We start from the raw sequence: 24,205 nt of genomic DNA on the forward strand, positions 1-24,205 counted from the left end.
TGCCTGTTGTGCCACTGGTATCATCCAAGAATACGGTTCACATCTTACGTCTGAGTGCAGTCATCCATGTATTTCAGTTTTTTATCCGATTTCACGTGAACAAAGCCGATGTCCAATTTGAGAGGGTAATTGCTGTAAATAGTATGAACGCTGCCAGACAACCAAATCACAATGGCTGGTGCAAAACAGATTTTTCTGCAGGTCAGTTATACTTTTTACGTGTCAACGGTCCCAGAGACATTCAATGAATATAAAGAAGTGCATGCATAGGGAATATAGATACATCCTTCAATTTCTTGGAAAATCTGATGCCTATTTTGCCATCCTTTCCACGTTTAAGTAATTGAATCAAAAGAATGGTCCAATTTCAATTTCAGTGCTTATCAATGCATATTTTTCGACTTGGATTAGAGTCATGGTTAAGAATCTAACTTATATCAATTACTTCCAACTCAAACAAGAAACAAAATTCTTAATATGGACTTTCCTAAATTTAGACGCGTGTATGTTTAATCAGCATCAAAATTAAACATTGGTAGTCTAGATTAGAGATTAAGTAAGCAGAACAAATAAAAAATAGTGAAAACTATTTAATTGAAATCAAATGATGGGAGAAGACTGACTGTTTAGAGACAATAAGATCGAAAATAAGGACAGAAAATATCAAGAAACTAGGGGTCCAGGGACACCACGCCCACTTGGGAAGTGGTTTCAAATGCTCAACAATTTAACACTTTCAATATTCAATGCCCCCTGGTGACCATTTACAAAAACCAATGAACTTGAAACTCACAACAAATAAAGAATATGTCAGCAGCTATGATTTTTTAATTCATTGTGATATCAAAATATGCCTTGTTACCAATTTAATATGGCAATACTAAGTTATTCTACTATTCAACGCCCCCTGGTGACCATATTCAAAACCCAATAACCTTGTAACTCCCCACAATCATCAAACATGTCATGAACTAAAACTTTGCAATCGATCATGGTAACAAAATATGCCTAGGTACCAATATAACAAGGAAATACTAGGTTATTCTACTATTCAACGCCCCCTGGTGACCATATAGAATAACTAATTTCCTTAAACCTCTTATTATTTTGAGAGTCCTCCATGATATTTGAGCTGCAAAACCAACACAAAGAAGTGGTTCACATGTACATTTACAGGGGCGGATCCAGACCGTATTAGCCGTATTGCCCAATACGGTCTAGAATTTTTAAGTGCCCTTCGAAATTTCACCGGCAGTATTTTTGACGGCATTATTTCAGCAACCGCTAATTCCGTGTTCGTAATCCGGGCATAATTATAAAATTAATCGGTATATACTGCTGCCGAGAAAGTGAGGAGAGATAATCATATTTGTAAAGCCTTTAATCATGATAAATTAAAAAGGGCACTTTCATTTTGCAAGGGGCACTCATGCTTTAGAAGAGGGCACTATACGCGGAAAATGTTGAAGAAAAGGGCACTTTTTTGCCTAATTTTTAAAATTTTAGGGGCACTTTTGGTTTGGAAGATGGCACACGACATAAGGATAAATGTGAAGACGAGGCAATTTTTGCCGATTGTTAACAATGAAGGGGCACTTAGCCGTATTCTGTATTATTGTTAAGGGGCACTTTTAAAGATTATAGGGGCACTAGGCGAAGTTGGCGACAACCATTCTTTCATGGGTTCGCCAGCTTCATTTTTTATCCGCATGTGTTGAAATCTTGTCTTGAATTCGTTTATTCTGGATTGCTCTGCTAGCCTCTAGAAGCCCTCTAAAAGCCTTAAAATGGTACCATATTTTCAAAATTTTCTGGGGGTGGGCCCCCATGCCCCCCTCTAAGGACTTCGCGCCTTCGGCGCTCGCATTGACCTGGATACTGGGTGTGCCCTAAGATCAGAAAGGTGCCTTTAAATTTCCTTCCAATACTGTCTACCCATCCCCCTGGATCTGCCCCTGATTTAATGAACAACCAATATGACTTCTCTTTGTTTTGAAAAAAAACATGCACTTCCTTTCCTGCTGAATTGATCGTTAGCAATCCATACTTTTCCTTCTAACTGAAACTAAGGTACCTCGTGATTTTTCTTTAATCCTAACAAATCGTGCAGATTGTGTAGGGAATATTACCGTCAAAATGCAATTAACAAGCAGCTGCCACAAAGAATACAACTTGCTCAGCCATAACAATAAGGAGAAAACACATGAGACCTCTTTATTGTGATCAATTTTCGATTTGAAGCTTCGGTAAAACATTTTATGAGACAGCCTGTAGAATTTGAAAATACATCCTAACCAATCGGTGTAACTTAACAAAGTTGATAAGTAGCATGTTGAAGACTTAACACAACCAAAGCAATCTTTCAGATTCAAAGTCATGTAATCAACAAGTAAAAACATGGAGAATAGATGATATGATAAAAACACACTTTGTACGAATTCTTAGATCTAAAATCAAGAATCTATTTAATGAAGAATATATCACCTGCCCCAATCCTGACACCAAGTTTCATATAAATCCATACATTATTATAGGCGGTATCATGCTAACAACATTGGCTGTCCTAATGTCCATATTTGATGGCTGATGGCCCTATTTTTATTAGGGCCAAACCAACTCACTAAATTTCATAAAAATCCATCACTTCCATAACATTTTCAGTTTTCAATTGAATCAATTCCAAGATTTTAAACTTTACAAATCTGTACATAGTAGGTTTCCATTAAATCATATTATCCTAATTCTTCTGCATTTTGCAATTTTCAATGTTGTTCACTTTCTTTTTGATATTGTCTCTATGTCGAGAATGAATGATGTGCTTGTTTTTCTTGCTCAATACTTTGGCGTTCTCACAATCACTCTGTCCACAGGGCTGTCACCGGTTTTGAAAAATTCTCGAAAAAAATGTTTTAATCCTTTTTCCTCTTCTCGTGTCCAATTTCTTTTCTTTACATGGCACCTCTTCAGCAAGCTTCTCTTTTTGGGCTGTATAACATCTGAAAGAAAGTATATGCTATGGGAATATCTGGTATATATGCTAGTATTGGCAAGAGAAACATGGCATGAAGAGAAAATCCGCGTGTAATAATTAATTACGGAGTCTGTAGATTTCACAGAATTTATTTTGGTCATACAAGATAAGGTGTCTTTTAAGATACGAGCTTGATTAAGGAAAACTGTGAAATGGACCATAAGGGTTATTTCCTGTGAAAAAAACCTAGCTTGACCAATCAAAATAATCACTGATGTTGACAAAAGTCAATTTGTAGGCCAAAAATGAAGATATTATTCAAAGGCATGTAGATTTAATGCAATTCACTAAGCTTGGCGCTATACCCAAAGAAAAAACCACTTACTGAATGTTGTCACACCGGCAATACATGATGCAATTATCACCAGTTACATCCTCAATGCGGGTCAGTAGAGGCCCATGCCTTAAAAGTCCACCCATACAAAATATCCAACTGAAATGATTTTAGATCAATTTATCCGTTACATGAATTAAACTTTTAATAACTGCAATATGTTAAGAAAGGAAAACCAACAATTGAGTAAAATGAATCATAGATTAATCAATAAAAATAGAATTATTATAAATTGTACGTGATTTCTAAACTGAAAAATGTACCGAGTGTTTAAACTCTATACAGCCTTACCTTTAAGGCCTTTTTCATTAGTTTTTGACTTCTCGGTTGTATTTTCTGAAAATGAAACAGTATGCCTTAGTTTAAGTTGCATGTCTAGGTTGCAACTCTTGAGCTTCATCAAATTTCAAATCTTAGGTGCTTTGATTTTAGGATCCATTCATTAAATATGTAAAACGATAGTGGGTTTGGGTTGCAAAAGTTAATATTGTCCATACGTCTTGGGTTGTGCGTCCATTGATTTCTGAGGTGCTTAGAATAGATTTAAATATCTATCAACATGTAAAATAATAGTGGGCTGCAAAAGTAAACAATGTCTATCAGTTTTGTGTTGCGCGTCCATTGATTTCTGAGGTGCTAAGAATAGATTTAAAGATCTATCAACATGTAAAATCATAGTGGGCTGCAAAATTAAACAATGTCCATAATTTTGGGTTGCGCGTCCATTGATTTCTGAGTTGCTTTGATTTAAAGATCTATTCATCAACATGTAAAACAGTATTGGGCTCTAAAAGTAAATAATGTCCATCAGTTTTGGGATGCGCGTCCAATGATTTCTGAGGTGCTTGGATTGAAAGATCTATTTATCAACATGTAAAACAATATTTGGCTGTAAAAGTAAATAACGTCCATTGGTTTTGGGTTGCCCGTCCATTGATTTCTGAGGTGCTTACATTTAAAGATCTATGAACTGGTTGAATAATAGTGGGCTGCAAAAGTAAATAATGTCCATCAGTTTTGGGTTGCGCATCCAGTAAATTCTGAGGTGCTTTTTTCAATAACTATTCATAAGACAATCAAAGAAGTCCCACAATTATGGCGGAATGATATGATTCCACCAGATGATGGATGTTAGTCAACAGCCCAAACGTTGTGGTTTCAACATAATAAATTTTATCATATAAAATTCGAATTGTGGGACTTCTGCAATTATCTACAGCGTACACGGATTAGAGTGTTTCATTCGACTACTATTTATAGGACATTTATCAAAACTTTTAACTCTACATTCAACGCCGTCAATTACACCCAGGTTTGGATAAGGCAATAATACTCAGTAAACCAATTCGAAGATAGAATATTGATACTCAATATTTAATGCGAGTCCTGATTTAGGAATTTATTGCTAAAAATTCTTCAAAGTAGCGATCGAGTTCCTATTAGTTTCTAAAAAGCAGCTTAAACTCACATTTTAAGATAAACTTATGAAAGTAAAATAGAGCGCCGCAAAAGTATCTAATGTCGATCAGTTTTGGGTTGCGTTTCCGGTGATTTCTAAAGACCTTTGAAAGATCTATTTACAAACATGTAAAAAATAATGGGCTGTGAAATTAAGGAATGTCTATCAGTTTTGGGTTGCAAGTCCATTAAATTATGAGATGCTTATTTCAAGATCTTTGAACATGTAAAATAATAGTGGGCTGCAAAAGTAACTAATGTCCATGGGTTTTGGGTTGCACGTCTAGTTAATTCTGAGGTGCTTATTTTAAGATCTGTAAACATATGAAATAATTGTGAACTGCTAAAATAACTTATGTCCATTGCTTTTAGGTTGCTTGTCCGGTGATTTCTAAGGTGCATTAAAAGGATCTATTTAACATGTAAAACAATAGTGGGTTGCTGAAGTAAGTAACGTCCATCCAGTTTGCGCGTTCATTGATTTCTGAGGTACTCATTTCAAGATCTTTAAGTACTGTTCATCAGGGACACAAAGACCAACCAGCCATAAAATTTAGGCTGGGGACATTTCGCCGGATAACATTTCATTTTCGTATCGTTATCAAGCCAGATATGGCTTGCGATTGGCTCATTCTGGTATCGGAACAATTGCCCCCGGAAAATTGCGCCCTAGGACAATTGCCCCCAAATAAAATCTTTTTAATCTTAAAGAAACACAGATATTTACTTCAAATTATTTAGACAGTGAACTTATTCTAGCTAATTACTATAGGACTGCTTTAAAGTTTTTGATTGGCTAAAGTAACACTAAAACTATTTCCAATAAATCAGCCAACGTTAACTAATGCACTAATAAGTGGACTTATTAAGTTTTCTTTAATTTGGTAAGTGAATTATAATTACACAAGCACTGATTTAAAGTTTTTGATCTGCACACAACATCAGTAATTCTATATCTTATAGATATATTCAATAATACACAAATGAATTTCTAAGTAAAGTATTTAGGTGGTGTTAATCAAAATCAAAAAGGATTTTATTCGGGGGGGGGGGGGCGGGGCAATTGTCCGGGGGCCAATTGTCCTAGAATCGCTAATTCAATGTGCACGACTTCAAAGAAAAGGTGAAGGAACGGTTTAAAGAAAACATAGCCAAGAGCTTGGTAAGGGGCCGTGCATCAAGTATGCGTGCTAGAAATTTTAACCCTCTCCCCCAGTGTACTTTTTTTTATGAACCTCCCCTTGCGTACATACTTCTATGATTGACTTCGCTCCATGTCAAAAAGAATTTTTCAAATCCATGGCTTAAAAAAGGCAAAATTTGGTTTCCTTGGTGTTTCATGCACAATGTAGGTACTATTTAACATAAACCCCCTTAGAAAAACACATTTATCCCCCTTAGAAAAGTATGTACGCTTTGAGCTCACCTCTCCCCTCTCCATATATATATGGCACTACACCTAACCTACATAACCCTAATCCTAACCTTCCAGACCCTCTACTCACCCTCTCGACATGATCACATTGACTTAAAGGATGCCACCCACACCAGGAATGCACTGGGATGAAAGTTATCTCAGTGTTGACAACTAGGCCTATTTTAGTTGCATCCAACTGGAGAGATTGTTCCTTAATTAAATTTGGAAAAACAAAGACTACAGCAAAAGAAATATTAAGAAAAATACACTGACCTTTTCAATAATAACTTTCACCTTGAAATGTATTGAAATTCTTCGGGGTTCACAAGGAAATTGCATTTCATGGCAAGTAGCCAATGAATACACAGCATTTTATGAACAGGGCGTTTTGATTGGTTATTGTTGAAATTAATGCATCAGTGAGCACTAGATGTCACTACCTCCACATACAGCAATGCACCATGGATGAAATGTGTCCATGGACATCTGACGTCCTTCATTAACCATTGCATGTCAATCAATATCCATATGAATTATGAGGTGTGATAACTGTTACACATTGTAACACCAGGAAAGTCGACATTGTCGACCAGTAAAACAGGTCGGCAATCACATTCACAAAATAGTCGACATCGTCGACCAGTTAAACAGGACGGCATTCACGTTCACAGAATAGTCGACATTGCCAACCAGTAAAAAGAGGTCGGCAATCACATTAACAGAATAGTCGACATTGTCGACCAGTAAAATTTACGTAACCTCACTCGCCTATTGCTGATTAATTCATTCTCGCGCAGGAATATGTGCTATGTACAAAATGTGCTCAGCCTTCTGAACTACTTGTCCCGTCTACTTCAGTTGAGCCCGTGTCCTTTAGGCATACCAGTCTAATAAAAAGAGCCTCCGAAAACTGGCGAATGCATTATACCCAATGATTGAATTGATAAACAAGATAAAGAGTTTTAATAAGTTATTTCACCTCTGCGAAAAAATGAAGAATTTCTGGGATAAGCTAATGTGGATTTGCAAATTTTAAATTGAAGTTTTAAGAAATTTGGGGAATTATGAGATTTTGCGATTGGGTAGATGATACTTCGACTGTAGTAGTGGTTTAATTTTTTTATTGAAAATTGTCAATAATTGATAACTTGTGACCAAATTCATTCACTTTTGCCTCTAAGCTGGTCTGCAACTTCATTGCCTCCATGGTTGAAAAAAGAGCTCTTCTGATGTCTGCTTCATCATGACTTCGAGCATATCGTGTGGCCAAGCCAGCCGGCCCGGTCCCGGGTTTGGCTGTGCCTCGATATCCTAAAAATTTAGCCTTGAGTCTGGGTTGAGGTAGACATTGTCATTTAGAATAACTTGTTTATGTTATTCTGTATGAATTACCCGCGTGTCTTGTATGTTGTATTTTCTTATTTTAAAAGTTGTAACTTTATTCAATTTGCGAATTTTATTCCGGAATTTCAATGTAATAAAGAATTGAATTCAATCGTCACCTAATACACTTGCCATCAGAGGACGCTGAGCCGTATATAACAGCTATGCTATTATAAATTGCTAATCTCATGAAACCTGCATACCCCTAATATCGAACATATTTTCTACATTTGAGTATTGAAATTATATGATTACACATTTTCATATTGACTGCTTGTAGCCGCCGATGAATTTCACGCCGGCTACACAGATTGTAGATAGCTTTGTCATTCCACCAGCATCCCCATGTCAGGTTCTGACTTTTATATCAGACTTCTGCATCGTGTATACATCCGCCATTTATCCGAATAATCCGATTTACTTATCATTTCTATTCATGCCTGCCGCTTCTGATATAATCATACATCTTTTACTATTACAATACGTCTTCTAATGATATTTAGTGCAATATAATATTCCAATGTTCAAATAGAGGTCATTATATAATCACAGGAAGCCATTATACATCTTTGTCCATAATATTATGCCAAATAGCTTGTATGTGTACACATAGACCTGTGAAGTTTTGCACATCGATTTACGGTTGTTGTTTGTAAAATGACGCTGAATTGTTAACATTGTTTAGGTTTCATAATGGTAACGTTTTATAAAGCGTCAAAAAAAATGAAGGTGGAAAAGGAATGTAATTACCTTAACTGGACAAAAACATACCTCCAGTGTAGACGAAAGTTTCCTCGACATTTGTGCCAATGGATGTTCAATTTCTGGCAGTGTAACAATAGATGGGCTCTGAAATACAAATAACGCGGATAAATAGTAACACACTTTTAATTGTCACTTTGGTAATTCTAACCAATTTTTCAGCAACTGACCCCTGCAGTGTCCCATTGAACAAGGCAATTTTAACACGTAATTCGGTTCAAGTCCAGTATAATGTGGAATAGTTCCCCGCCCAAAGATACATAATAAATAATTTACAGGCAAAGTGGTGGACCTTTCTACTATCTAGAAGAATGTACAATTATACATGTATTCATTTTGATTTTAACTTGCGTGGCTGTTAGTTTTGGTTTAAATATGTCCAGAAAACTATAATGGCTCTGGGAAGCATAACACAAATTTTGATATTGGCTGTGTGTTTTAGCAATTCTTTGTATTTAGCATAAAAATTCAGGAAGCCAATTAAACAGTTCCAAAATTATCATTTTAAGCCTACCAACTCATTTTATTCCTGATGAATGTGGCAATATTTTCCTATAGGTTTAGATTTTGTTCAATGCTCTATCCAATTAATCCAGCAGTTTCAAACGGCATCTTGAATGCAGATAGGAATAGATGATGAGACAGCACAAATACTCATCAGAAAGTGACAAACCATAATTTATCGACATTTTGAAATTTTTTAAAATTGCCATATAATATGTTTTTAGGACAAATAAACGTTGAATTTTATCATACGGGAGTCCCCTACAATTTTTAGGTCTGTGAACAATTTCAAGCTCAAACATTCTGAACTTAATATTTTCTGAAAATAGATCAAAATTTAGGTTAAAAAACAGAAAATATCAAAACTTTATTGGTAATTAACTATTTTTAAAACGATAAATTTCCCATTCTTGAAGATCTAAAAACCTTTTGAGTATGTAGAACTAAGTGGACACCTCCCACTCCTTTGCTTATCCCTATACCGTAACATATAGTGCATAAATATACATTTTTGTTATGGTTTTACATCAAGAAACAGCGATTTTACCAGACCTTGACTAAGTTATATAAGAAGGTAAGTATCCATCGACGGAGGGTAGACTTGGGATAAATTACTTAATCATAATGAATAATAATAAAGTTGTTTTTCATATTGAATTTTTATTGAGTCTGATATATCCATTAACTTCCTTTTGTTAAAGAAAATAGCCCCGTAAAATGTGACTTTACGATAGATTATACGACAGAAGGAAGTAAGTGGACGTACTTTGATAAATATGCCAGATATTTAAATGATATTTTCTGACATAATGAAGATCTAAATCTCCAAGAATCCTGCATTTAATTACAGAAATGACTTCAAATATAGGTAGGGGGATACTTAAACACTATGAGGTATAGTGATCTGTGATTTTTGTGTTTGGAGGGGCAATGGTTTTTAACGAAAAATCTTTAACGCCAAATTTCTCAAAACAGTACACAATGAACATACACCCTTTTGTCAGAAATGGGCAGAATTTTGATTTACATTGGGGCAGCTGCACCTAATTTTTTTCCTTTTTCGAATAAATTCCTATTCCAAAAGTCGGAAACTTGTTTATCTCATAATCCTTTGGTCCCAAATGAGAAATCAAGCACCGAATGTCGGAGGGCCGTATTCACATTGCAGTTTGATTTCTTACCTGGGTTGAAATTAACGATATACATCAACAATCGTTATTTCAGTAGTGGCTTGTGTATTAGAAATGAAAAATAAAACCGAAATAGTGTTCTTGTTGATTCAGTTTTTCTAATAAATTTCGAGTCATAATGTCGGAATCCAACTTATTCGAAGGCGGGGGTTTTTCTTGGTCCCAAAAGATCCGAATTACGCAAGGTTTACTGTAGGAATGCAGATATTGAGGAGGCTTTTAGGCAGGGTTTAAACGCATCTGAAACAACATACAGACTATTACTTCAGGGAAGTTGACGACGTTAGTATTCAGTATTGTAAGCACATATCCCGCGGTCAAAGTCACTGTTGAAGGGGTATATATAGATAATATACGAGTCATATTGATTACGGCGTAGTCCAGATTTCTTTTTTTCTGGTTGGGCATTCTCAAATATTTGATAATGTTTGCTATCCATTTTCACAGGACATGTTTACGCAAGACCTGCCCTGTTTTTCACAATTTTTCGATGATATCTTTCTTTATATGACTGTCTTGATTGTCAATCTTGTAACTTGTAAAAGTTATGTTCTTCTCAATTTTCAATCTATTGATTTGCAAGTGTGTTTTTCCATTTCTCCCACCATTTGAATGAATTTTAACACAATTTTCATTTTGTTTTATTTTTTTTCTGAAGTCCGAGTATAAGGAAAATGCTCCAGTAACAAAATAATTTCATTTTCATTTTTTTTCCTGTTCCTTTCCATTTTAAAATGCCACAAAGAAGGAAATTCTTATTATGGTCTATAAAATTGTATATTGAATAGGTAGACTGAAACTAAATGAAACTATTTAGAAGTTTTTACCAGTATAAATCTATCAATCATTTTAGAATAACACGCAACATGAAAAAAAAAATTAACAATTGCAATACAATGTACTGTGTATCTTTAAAAAAATTAGTAACTATATAATCATTGTAATCACCTGTGTTAATACTGGCCCATTGAGACCCTAAACCGTCAAGCAATATATGCATACATATCAATATCTGCATAGATATAAACACTTATACCTGAACTAGAATTTCTGCCTCTGATCTGCCACCCATTCACCCAGGCAATCACGCATGCGCCTCGTTGGGCAGCACCTGTCTTATAGCTCCTGGAAATTGTGATTTTACCAGTGGAATACATGTTAACAGTTTTCGTTTCTTTTACTGGAGCAATTAATAATATACCAAGGACGCAGTCAAGTAGTTTTAATGGATTTAAATGCCATCTGGCACTGGCAATTTAGTTCTTAAATTAAAAGATTCTGGATTTAATTCTATGTCAATGTCAACAGATGGCAGTCCTAACGGCAGAATATATTGAGACAAGATTGGGACTTAGAGCAATAAATATTGACTTTGTAAGCGCACTTCCTAACAATATCTATACAACTATCAGCGACATTGGAATCAATAGAAAACCAACTAACCGTGGTCGTAATTGTGAACTTGGAATCAATAGAAATCCAACTAAGTGCGGTCGTAGATCTGGAGCAAGGTTAAATAAACACAGACCAGCTGGTGTTAACGGAAGCAATTTTACCTATATTTCAATCGAGAAAAACTCAGTCTTTAAAAACTTATTGAAGGCTGTTTAATTGAATACTAGGTCCCTGGTCAATAAAACAACATTGATCAGCGATCATATTTTAGAACAGTCAGCAGACCTAGCATTTTTTACCAAAAAATGGATCAAAGACAATGAGACCCATTCTCACAGAATATCTCATGTAACTCCTGTTGGTTACAAGTTTTTAAGTAGCCCTCGTGCTTCTGGTCACCGTGGTGGCGGAATCAGTGTTCTTTGCAATGCTTCTGCTAAAGTTCAATCGTCTTCAGCTCGCCCAGAACAATGCTGCTCGCCTTATCACCAAGAAAAAGAAGAGTAAACACATAACACCTGTACTATGGTCTTTACATTGGTTGCCAGTATTGGTGCGGACTAGCACCTGAGTACCTGCAATCCCTTCTGTCTCAATATTATCCGACCCGGTCTCTGCGTTCCAGCCACGATAAAACAATTCTAGTCAAACCAATTCCACGTAATTTTGTACGGCAGCCGATCTTTTAAATGTATTAGTCCAATGTATCATTATTATTATCGTTGCTTGGCAGAGGGATACAACTTCCAGACTCTCGCAAAGGATAGGGACATCTTCATACAAGTTAATTAACTGCGGAGTAAATGTACAGTATATTAAATGTGGTGTAACCAGGACAATATTGGGTATGTCTAATCCTAATTTAAAGGTGTTCAGTTCATGCAGCTCCTGGTTGGTAAGTAGTACAAAATCTCCCCATGGGCTAACTTTTTGGCACGATTTTTCGCATCATTTTGAAAGAAAATACTGCACATGGGGCACTTCATAATACACAGGGACATATTTATTTTAATCATAAGGCCACACAAAGAAATATCCTAGTTTCTCAAGAAAGTTAAATGCCGCCCGCGTCATTGAAAAAGTACCTAATAAAAATAAAAAAGTAAAATGCGCTCGCCCGCATCGGTAAAGCATCAATCGTGTTTTTTTAAATAAAAATTAAAACCCGCTCGCCCGCATAGCTGTGAGATGCAGTACAGTCATTTTTTTCATTTATTTTCTGCGGGCGTTATGCCCGCCTTCGCGTAATCCGCATTTTAGTGTTCACGGTGACAACAACAACGACAAGGTCGTCGAGTTACACACAGCGTGAAAAGGGAAAAGGTAGCAAAAATGATTGTATGCTCCGTTTCGATTAAACACGGTGAGGCAGTTGTGTTAGATTGGTCTGTTCTTGCTTTAGACAATGGACTTAACGTGAAGGAAGCCTTCAACTATATACTTTTCGAAAGCAATGACATTGTAAAATCGGAATCGCCAGGGGAACTGAGTTCCTGCATTTTAAACAAATCTTTGTCGACTTTGAATGACCAGAACAGCGAAGGAATTCATAGCGTTAAAGCTATGTTGGAAGCCAAATCGATGGCAAATTTCAGACCTCGTCTCTGCACCTGTGCATGCAAGACACTACCCAGTTTGGGAAATATGTGAGGTATCATGTAGTTGACAGTAAGAAAACTGAAGCTAGTAACACCAGCAGTCGGCAGCCGACTGCATTCGAACTAATGATGATGTCTGCACAGAAAACCGTATGGCCAGAACAGTATGATCCTGTTCGAAATAAAAAACAAGAAATGTACAACCATATCTTATTGCTCTTAAAATCAAGTGGTTTACCGGGTTGGAAACCAGCCGATCTTAACTGTGGCACGAATTTCATCAACACATTATTAGACATCATGTGGATGATAGACGGTCACCAGGTAGGTATTAATGTCTCAAAAGATTTCAAGTTATGACAAAAGTTTCAAAAACAGAAAGATATATGAAACAATACTCTGTCACTGAGTTACACGTCAAAAATGCTTTCATATTGACACATAGATAGGTCTATTAACGGATCTGATTTTCTGAACGTAGGCTACATTTATCTTGCGGCTTTCATGCATGTTAACTTATGATAAAAACAAACTGTTTCACCAAGTAATTTGGTGGACAACCTACTGGTTTGGCAAACCAACAACATGGCTCTAACAAAAACAGGGAATAACATTTTTGTGTACAATATGAATTTAGTACTGACAGCATATATAATTTACAAAAATATTTATTGCGATTTCAGGATAAACTATATTCTAGAGGTTGTAAGATTCCAGACAAGTTGGTTGGCCTAAATGGGTACAACTGTCCAGAGCGACATGAACACACACAACCGAAACTTAATGGAATTGAGCTTTCGGCATCTTCACAGTTGCATTTCAAGACGCTGCAACAGGTATTAGCTACTAAAATTGGCAAAAATATTGAAGTTTGAAATATTTAATGATATATTTTCACTATATAACCATGTTTCAGTGAATTCGGAGTCACAGCTAGTCGTCTTTAATTTTACCGTTGAAAACCTGTACTTTTTTTCTTACAGCCATGGATTCTGTCATGCATTCGGATTCGGCCTTGCATTCATAACTTCATATATTCATGCATTCTGCATGCATTCATAACTTCATATATTCATGCATTCTGCATGCATGCATAGCTTATAGCTAGCTGTGTGTTTGTTGGGATCGGCGCACCTTTCTCAATGTGACCATTCAACCCTAGCGGTCAATTCTATATAAGATTTGGTTTAAGCGTCGTTTCACTAGACACGACAAACCCGTCCAGCTGTTAGGACACCGTATTGGGTGTAGTATAGTAACACATGTATGCTGTTCACGGGGTAAGTTAAACTATTCTAATATTCATTCTTAATAATCATTCCAAGCAAATTGCTTAATAGATAAACCATTGTATTGTTCTATCTTCGGATAAATCTTTGTATTATAATCAAATAACATTACAATTGAGACGCACGTTTGGTTTGCAGGGTTTATGACCCTTATAAATGTCGTAACAATAATTGTTGTTGTCTTTTAGTTTGTGAATTATATCCACTCAGATACGTCAAGTGAGTGCGTGTCTCGAAACCTCCCGTACTCAAGCTACGTCGGTTAGTGCGGTTAACGTCTGAGCGCCTGATATTTCAGTTACTAACGGACGGTCGTCAACATTCGCAATATCCTGGGAGACTCGTCATACGTTGATCAGTGTGCACCCATCAAGGTCACGTCTCACTCGGATACCACCACGACTCACTACTGGAGAAGTGTGATCAAACTCTAACTCTAACTACATTCTAATTAACTGTAGAAGTTACGTTGGAATAAATTAGTAATTCGTTTTGTTTTAATTTAAGAATTCTTGTCGTCCGTTGTTGATTCTCTGCTATCGGATATCCTATTGGGGTTTTCCACGGACCCTCGTGACAATGGTGGCAGCGGTGGGATATCCTTAGCGGAAGAATTAACGTTAGACTTCAAATTTCATACAGATTTGTCACGTATTTTATATATATTATGTAAAGTATCTGTATCATTTATTCTCTTTAAAGAGCAGTTCATTGTTACTTGTAACGGAAGACTTGCTTCACAAACCTTCTCATGTACGTTCATATATGGAAAATGGTGTTGAAACGTGAATGAAGAACAGTCAAAGTAAAGTTTATCCCGTAACGGTTGCACATGCGTAACATATCAGGTAGTGTTCACCGGTGAGTGTTAATATTGTGAAAGTTGCGCTTAAGGGGGATTAATCGTTCGAAATTCCTTTTTGCACACCAATTGTTCATACTGTTCACGTTGTTGTCGATCTGGTCACTTGGTCAGCTTTGATACTGCTTGCTTTCGTATATTGAATGTATGTATTGATATGTTGTTTAATCTTTGATGCAAAATGGATTTAGAGAAATTAATTAATCTTGGCAAGAAATTGGGGTATGAAGGTAAAGAGTTGCAAAGTTACTGTTCTGAGCAACAGAATTTAGAAAGAGAACGTGAGCAACAGAATCTCGAACGTGAGGAGCGTAGGTTGCGTCGGGAACATGAGTTAAAAGTCCTGGAAGCACAAGCACGTTTACCAGCACCGGCACCTGGTGGTGGGATAGAACGGCTCCTAAACTACCCTGGTTTGACGAGAAGCGAGATGACATTGATGCCTATCTGCTGCGGTTTGAGAGACACGCAGTATGTCAAAAATGGGATAGAGCATTGTGGTCTGTTCATCTAAGCGCTTTTTTGTCAGGTAAGGCATTAGAAGTTTATTCTAGACTCCCTTCTACGGAGATAAATGACTTTGATAAACTTAAATTGGCTTTACTTAAGAGATTTGCTCTCACAGAAGATGGCTTTAAAAAGAAATTAAAATCTTCTCGCCCTGAGACGGGCGAGACTTTTACACAATTCTCTGTACGACTAGAAAATTATGCCATACGTTGGATTGAATTGTCTGGTACAGAGAAGTCATATGATCAATTATTAGATTTAATCCTGCGTGATGCTTTTATTCAAGCTTGTAATCGGGATTTAGCTATGTTTCTCAAGGAACGGACGCCTAAATCTTTGTCTGAGATGGTTAAATTAGCTGATCAGTATTGTGAGGCTCATGGTGGCGATGCAATTGGTTTGTCTCGTAGTAAGCCATCAAAACCAGCGTTTTCTAAACAGGTTTCAGTCCTGGAGAATAGTAAGACGTCCGAGAAACCGAGGGATGGGAACGATGGTATAACTTCGACTGAAGGTAAATCATCAAGGTTTAAGATTGCTAGACCGACTTGTGAATATTGCAATAAGAAGGGGCATACTGTTGAAAGATTTAATAGTAAACACCCTGATTTAAGACCAGTTCAAAACAGTTCTGCTGCTAGTTTAAGAGACAGTCATTGTTTATTTGAAACTAGTAATCTACCATTGTCTAAAGGTAAAGTAGGTAATTTTACTGTTGTTATGTTAAGAGACTCTGGTTGTAGTGGAGTTGTGGTGAGTAGACGTCTTGTTGACGCTTCTCAGTTTACAAATGAGACACAGGAATTTATTTGTGTCGATAGTAGGGTTATTCGCGCCCCAGTTGCGAGAATACATGTAGATACACCCTATTATACTGGTGAATGTGATGCTTGGGTTATTGATTCCCCTAGTTACGAGTTAATTATAGGGAATATTCCGGGTGCTAGGCATCCGAATAATCCAAATGGTTTATGGCAGGTAGGCGAGACGCACGCAGTCCAGACTAGGGCTAAAAAATTGAGTGAGACTCGCAAGATGCCGCCGTTAGATGTTCCTGTTATTGAAGGTAATCAGTCACCTTCTGAGTTTATAAAGTCACAAGAACGTGATGAAACTTTATACAACGTACTTCGATTAGGCAAACAAGGTGTAGTGAAGTCTAAACCTAATGGAGCAACGTCTCAGTTTGTTTTTAAAAATGGTATTCTTTTTAGGAGGTTTTCATCACCTAAGGTGAGAAACGGTCACGTATTCATGCAGGTAGTAGTTCCAAAATCCCATAGGTCGAAAGTCATGGCAGTTGCGCATGAATCTCCCATGAGTGGTCATATGGCTGCTGGCCGGACTAAGGACAGGGTACGCGAGCATTTTTACTGGCCTGGTGTTGATTCGGACATTATTCGTTTCTGTCGCTCATGTGATATATGTCAAAAAACTTTTCCTAAAGGCAAAGTACCTAGAGCTCCATTATGTAATCTTCCATTGATTGGCACCCCATTCGAGCGTGTTGCGGTTGATTTAATAGGTCCAATCACGCCTAAGACCGAAAAGGGTAACCGATATATTTTGACTCTAGTAGATTTTGCTACTCGGTATCCTGAGGCTATAGCATTACGCGCAATTGATGTAGAGCCGGTAGCAGAAGCTTTATTAGATATTTTTTCTAGAATGGGTATACCTAGAGAAATCCTCTCTGACAATGGAGGCCAATTTACAGGTGAAATGATGAAAGAGGTACATAGATTGATTTCAGTCCGAGGCATAACGACCACACCATACCATGCCATGGGGAATGGATTGTGCGAAAGATATAATGGCACTTTAAAGTCGATGCTGAAGAAGGTATGTAGTAATAAGCCCGAAACTTGGGATCGTTATCTGAGCGCAGTATTGTTTGCTTATAGAGAGGTGCCTCAGGAAAGTACAGGATTCTCCCCGTTTGAATTAATATATGGATTCAGAGTAAGAGGTCCAACCGCAGTTCTTAAAGAACTCTGGACAAAAGAGTTTCCAGATCCAGATGTGCAAACTGTGTACCAGTATGTATTAGATCTTAAAGATCGGTTTGAATTTTCTGTTAAATTAGCACAAGAAAATTTAACAAGTGCTGCTAAAAAACAAAAGAAGCAGTACGATCGTAAATCTAAACTGCGTAATCTGAAGGTTGGTGAAAGAGTTTTACTTTTACTACCAAGTAAGACAAATAAATTGCTTCTACAATGGAGGGGTCCATACTCTATTGTTGAGAAAGTTAATGATCTCGATTACAGAATTAGGATAGGAAAAAAAGTTAAAGTGTATCATATAAATATGCTAAAACTTTATGTCGAAAGGGAACCAAACTGTGGATCAGTTGGAGTTGCAAATGTATCTGTTATTACATGCTCTACGTCAGAGGACGAAGTAAGTGACTTAATTGAATCCCTTTGTCCAACAGTTAAATCTAGTGAAACCCTAGATGATGTTAAGTTTGGTTCAGATCTGAGCCCTGATCAAGTGGTGTTAGCCAAACAAACTTTGACCGAGTTTACTGATATATTAACTGATTTGCCTGGTAAGACTGATGTTGTTCAGCATAACATTGTTTTAACTACGGAAAAACCTATCCGTACCAAACAGTATCCTCTTCCATTTAAGTTGCAGGATATATTGGAGAATGAGATCGTGAAAATGGAAAAGTTAGGTATTATAGAGGATTCATATTCTCCATATTGCTCTGCATTATTATTGGTAAAGAAACCTGATGGAACGAATAGGGTATGCATTGATTTCCGCCCTATTAATCGTGTCACAGTATTCGATGCCGAGCCCATGGGAGACCCGGAGTTGCTCTTCACGAACCTAGCTGGTGCGAAGTATTTAACTCAAATCGACTTGACTAAAGTATATTGGCAAGTACCATTACATCCTGATGCAAAAATATATACCGCTTTTGCAAGCAGCAAGGGTTTAAAACACTTCAAAATGATGCCTTTTGGGCTGGTCAACGCTGGGGCTACATTCAATCGATTAGTTCGGCAGGTCATCAGCGGTTTATCATGTGTAAGTAATTTTGTAGATAACATTATCGTCGCAACGAAAGAAACCTGGGAACATCATTTGTCCGTCATTGTAAGCCTATTTATTCGCCTGCGAAAAGCTGGTCTTACAGCTAGACCTAGCAAGTGTGAGGTAGGGTTTTCTAAGTTACCATGTTTAGGATTTGTTGTAGGTCAAGGTTCGTTAGAACTTAATGCAGAGAAAGTGGAACCTGTTATTCGGGCACAACGCCCAGTAACGAAAAAACAGGTAAGATCGTTTATTGGAATGGTTTCATTTTACGCACGATTTATACCAGATTATGCTATGATTGCCACACCTTTAACGAATCTTACACGTAAAGGTGAGCCAAATAAGGTGATTTGGGGCCCAGAAGAATATAGAGCATTTGAGACTCTTAAAAAAGCTCTTTGTTCAAGCCCCATACTTAAATTACCAGACTTTGAGAAAGTTTTCATTTTGTGCACCGATGCTTCTGATATAGCGCTTGGCGCAGTACTCTTACAGGAAAGTAATGAGGTCAAATTCCCTATCTGTTACGCCAGTAGGAAGTTAAAGCCCAGTGAAAAGAATTATGCTGTCATAGAAAAAGAGTGTCTGGCCATCATATGGGCAGTTAAGAAGTTTGAGCGATATCTATATCTATCTCAGTTTATTTTAGAAACTGATCACCAGCCACTTATTTACCTCAATCGTTCGAAAGTGAGCAATACACGACTTATGCGATGGGCACTAACTTTGCAACAATTTCAATTCACTGTTAGGGCTATTAAAGGTTCTGAAAATGTTGGAGCCGATTATCTCAGTAGAATATATAGTGCTGAGTAAAACTAGAAATATTAAACTATAATGAATATAGATTATTCAAATTCTGGGTGATATTATTGTTTAAAGTGTATATTGTGTTTTTCCTTTCTTGTTCTAATACAGACCATGGATTGAACATTGTGACAGGTTGAACATTGGTGGTGTATACAGTTTTATATTTTGATACACATGTATATTATGTTTATTGCTTATATTGCTTTAGGTCGTGGTATTAAAATTGTGGGACAATTTTCTTATTGCGGGGGCATGTGTCACGACCTTGCATTCATAACTTCATATATTCATGCATTCTGCATGCATTCATAACTTCATATATTCATGCATTCTGCATGCATGCATAGCTTATAGCTAGCTGTGTGTTTGTTGGGATCGGCGCACCTTTCTCAATGTGACCATTCAACCCTAGCGGTCAATTCTATATAAGATTTGGTTTAAGCGTCGTTTCACTAGACACGACAAACCCGTCCAGCTGTTAGGACACCGTATTGGGTGTAGTATAGTAACACATGTATGCTGTTCACGGGGTAAGTTAAACTATTCTAATATTCATTCTTAATAATCATTCCAAGAAAATTGCTTAATAGATAAACCATTTTATTGTTCTATCTTCGGATAAATCTTTGTATTATAATCAAATAACATTACAATTGAGACGCACGTTTGGTTTGCAGGGTTTATGACCCTTATAAATGTCGTAACAATAATTGTTGTTGTCTTTTAGTTTGTGAATTATATCCACTCAGATACGTCAAGTGAGTGCGTGTCTCGAAACCTCCCGTACTCAAGCTACGTCGGTTAGTGCGGTTAACGTCTGAGCGCCTGATATTTCAGTTACTAACGGACGGACGTCAACATTCGCAATATCCTGGGAGACTCGTCATACGTTGATCAGTGTGCACCCATCAAGGTCACGTCTCACTCGGATACCACCACGGCTCACTACTGGAGAAGTGTGATCAAACTCTAACTCTAACTCCATTCTAATTAACTGTAGAAGTTACGTTGGAATAAATTTGTAATTCGTTTTGTTTTAATTTAAGAATTCTTGTCGTCCGTTGTTGATTCTCTGCTATCGGATATCCTATTGGGGTTTTCCACGGACCCTCGTCACAGATTCAGTTAAGCAAATGGCAGGATCTCAAGACACTCACGGAAGAGCTAGCACTGTGTTTAGATAAATATGCAACATATCTAAAGGAGAAAAATAGAGAAGTAACTGAAAATCATAGATCCTCGGAGCCAGTAAGAAACATAAGTGATGCTGGCCATTTGATGACATTACCTTACGGTCTTTCGTTTACTGCAATGCATAACAAACTAGTGGGAACTTTATATGAACTTCTTTCTGAGAAACATGTCTTCGAACATGTATTTATCAATCAGTTCATGCCAGATGATCAAAAATTGAGGTATGAGATCATTGTTAGTTTGAAAAAGAATGGATTAAGATTTTCATGTAGTATGTATTCTTACAATTCTGGCAACAATCTTGGTTCTCTCCATTTCATCTGGAAAACAAATAATGATGATAATGATATTGAAGTTGTGAACAAAAACTCACAAATTGTTGTTGAATTGTCAAAGTCAATGCCTGAATTTCATACCAGAGAAATGAAAAGATCCGTACATAAAATTATTGGTACAGTTATCAAGGGGAAACCCATGGTATTTCGATCAATGTATAAAGTACTTACCGGTGACAGCTCTGGCTCTTGTAACTCTGATGAGGCTGAAATTGATGCTCGGATGTGACTAGTTTTACTTGATGGCTGCGTTGACATTGTCTCTGACCTTAGAGCTCTCAATTCTGGCCGGAAGGCAGTATATGAACCTTTTATTCAGGAGGTTGAAAAATATATTAACGAGTCCTGTAATGTGGCTGTAGATGATCGTCGCCATGGAACTGTCTGTCATACAGCTACAGCACTGTCTGTGCCACAGTTGCATAAAGAGGTTTCGGGAAGATGCCCCCTGGTACACCAATTCCTTCTCAGGAATGGTTAAGGTTACAATTCTGGCCCAAAGATCCATATGCTAAGACAGCATTGCAATATACCGGTAGACTTGAATTAAAGTTTATGATTAAAAAAAGGCAATTCAGGGCTTCTCATATCGACATGCATTATTGTGCAGCATTATTTAAGTATGAGAGAGAGACGGCCATAAAACTTAGAGAGAATAGTTACTTTGTGTCAATTGAACAAGCACAAATGCACAAAAGTTGGAGAGCGGGGATACCCTGTTGCTGCATGTGAGAGGAGCCGCCAGGTAATTGTTTCAACAAATTCTTCTTTTGAAGTAGGAGGCCATGATTTCACAAAGTTCGGGCTTATACCAAGTGTTTGTCTGCTTGTTGATGTTTCACCTCATATAACTGGATCCTTTTACAGAGGAAAATTTTCACTGAAAGATTCAATCTTCGAGTCATCACGCCCTATACGGCATGCAACAGAACTTCAAAGTATCCTTTTATCTGAGTCGCCACGTCCCATTTTATTCATCTATTCTGATGGTGGACCCGATCACAGGCTAAACTACATAACTGTACAATTGTCCTATCTATGTTTATTCCTACAAATGGATCTAGAAATGCTTGTAGCTGTAAGGACAGCACCACATAATTCGTGGGCGAATCCAGTAGAACGAATAATGTCTATCATTAATATCGGGCTGCAGTGTATCGGTTTGATGAGAGACAAAGCATCAGAAAATGTTGAAATTCTTATCAAAGGTAGTAACTCCATGAAAGATATTAGGGAGGCTGCGGAGTAAAATGTTGGTACTCGGGAAGCTCTGTTGGCTTCAACAAAGCCAGTTAAAGAACTCATGGGTTCTGTTATCAGTAAGTTGAGTCTAAAAGATGAGAGTTTCCAGACAATTACTTCTGCCAAACAAGCAGAAATTGATGATTTTTTCTGCGTCGTGAAAGATATTGATGAAGCACTTGATCCCGCAGACAAATCTTCATCAGTCAGAAAAAGTGAAGAGATAACCGCAATTATGAAACACTGCAGTCAAATGGGGAAGTATAGTTTTTGCTTGAAAAAGTGCGGGCAATTTGATTGTAACATCTGTCGTTTGCCAAGCCTTCCCCAAGATGAGTTTGCTAGTCTAAGTTATCTGCCTTTTCCTATTGTTACCATTATAAATCATTCAATGAGGTGTATGGCACCAAAACAAAAGATGAACCGCCATCATCTAAAGAAGTAAAACCTGGGGCACACCTGATCCCGTTCAGCCCAACTGCCCAAACAGCAAAAAATGTTGGGTTAGTGGCAGTGTGTGTTGAATGTGAAAAGCCTAGAGTTGTTTATGCCTCACGTAAACTTCTCCTTCCAGAAAGGGATAGAGTTGAACAGATTTTGGAGTCAGTTTTCTTGTCTGTGGGACGTTAATGTCAGATATTATAAAGAACTCAGACTTAGATGATGCAGATAATGGTGTGCTGGGTTCAAAGGTTTATGTCCGAGGAAACCTCACCTGCTTAGCACCTATCGAAATCCCATACTACAGCTGTCAAATATTCAAAGACCTATGCACAAATTGTGCTGCTGATGAACGATTCTGTACTGGTCCAGGTACAGTTGACCTCTACCCAATATGTGAGGACTGTTACAATGCCAAATTTGGAAAAGTGTTCAAAAGAAAAAGAAAACTGATGGATTCTGCTGAGTAGCTTTCTTTCTGTTCAAACAATTCGCAGAAAATTTGCATCGAATACTGTGCATTGCAACTGTTACAGAGTGAAATTTTGTATAGTGTATAACATTCACAAATATATATATGGATATGTGTTTTACAATGTTAATTCTACTGAAGATATCTCTTAATATTCACAATTTATACTGTTTTGTTACATTCAGAATTATGAACAGGTATAACAACCGTTTTTCATTTCGTTTAGTTTGATCTTTTAGTTTAATTCAATAATTCAAGTTTAGAGAGTTTCTAAATTCTAAATAAAATTGTTTTGTATATATTCTACTTGTCAGTATTAGTCTGTGTTTGTGGTATTGGTAAAAAAAACCTCCCTCCCACGTTTATTCTATAAGACTCTGGTAAAACTTTTTATTTAAACTTTTTTTTTAAAAAAAAGCAATAAAAAAAAAATTCGTCCGCCCTCGTCACTTTCCAGAAAAATTTCTGAGAAACTAGGGTATTTCTTTGTGTGGCCTAATCTTCAAATGTTTTTATGTCATTTTCACCATATGCAGATTCTGTTTCAGTGCCTTTTTCTGCAAATAATAAGTTACATCATCCATATATGCATTGATGTAGGTGCATTTCATTTCTTGTTCAGATCTTTCTTTTATTTCTGTATTACTTTGTTCACCAACGTTTGTATCATGATTAGACTTTTTCGATATACTCTCCGAGACTAAATGTATCATCCAGTATCCTGGGGTAGCTAGATTGCACTGAAGCATTGATGAATTAATATTGTTCAGCTGAATACATGTTGCTTAAATCTGAAGTAGATGCTTTTCCGAACATCCAGCTTCGTGCTCCATCAACACCTCTTTTCTGTTTATATGTTTTTTTTTATGGACACACTTTCTTCCCACGATGACTGCATCCATAACACACCTGATTCCGCTGACGAGC

General features: G+C 37.0%; 3 protein-coding genes, 1 long non-coding RNA gene and 1 pseudogene across 16 annotated transcripts in view; 3 read left to right on the forward strand and 2 right to left on the reverse strand.

The window, feature by feature from the left end:
• LOC141915498 (uncharacterized) overlaps window positions 1–24,205 on the reverse strand; it is a 473,311-nt gene that overhangs the window by 187,472 nt on the left and 261,634 nt on the right. For 12 of the 13 annotated variants that reach the window (XR_012620964.1, XR_012620965.1, XM_074807054.1 and 9 more), the window contains one exon: window positions 8,374–8,472. Coding sequence is in view for 11 of the 13 variants with exons in the window: in XM_074807054.1 (XP_074663155.1) it covers window positions 8,374–8,472 (99 nt within the window). In the remaining 2 variants the exon portion in view is untranslated. The remainder of the gene's footprint in view (window positions 1–8,373; window positions 8,473–24,205) is intronic. The other variant, XM_074807057.1, reaches the window with a different exon arrangement.
• On the reverse strand, window positions 2,923–3,712 carry LOC141898865 (uncharacterized). The gene is made up of 3 exons (XR_012618608.1): window positions 3,657–3,712; window positions 3,357–3,464; window positions 2,923–2,996 (listed from the first exon to the last, which is right to left on the reverse strand). It is a non-coding gene; the product is annotated as an uncharacterized LOC141898865 (long non-coding RNA).
• On the forward strand, window positions 15,405–16,655 carry LOC141915136 (uncharacterized). The gene is made up of 3 exons (XM_074806552.1): window positions 15,405–15,504; window positions 15,558–16,247; window positions 16,645–16,655. The coding sequence occupies exons 1-3, from the start codon at window positions 15,405–15,407 to the stop codon at window positions 16,653–16,655; spliced, it is 801 nt and encodes a 266-aa protein (XP_074662653.1).
• LOC141915138 (uncharacterized) lies at window positions 16,769–19,714 on the forward strand. Its single transcript, XM_074806554.1, has 3 exons — window positions 16,769–17,204; window positions 17,985–18,616; window positions 19,703–19,714. Exons 1-3 carry the CDS (start codon window positions 16,769–16,771, stop codon window positions 19,712–19,714), a joined length of 1,080 nt encoding a protein of 359 aa, XP_074662655.1.
• On the forward strand, window positions 21,530–22,372 carry LOC141915143 (uncharacterized; annotated as a pseudogene).

Source organism: Tubulanus polymorphus, chromosome 1 (genome assembly GCF_964204645.1).
Source record: "Tubulanus polymorphus chromosome 1, tnTubPoly1.2, whole genome shotgun sequence".
Taxonomy (NCBI): domain Eukaryota; kingdom Metazoa; phylum Nemertea; class Palaeonemertea; order Tubulaniformes; family Tubulanidae; genus Tubulanus; species Tubulanus polymorphus.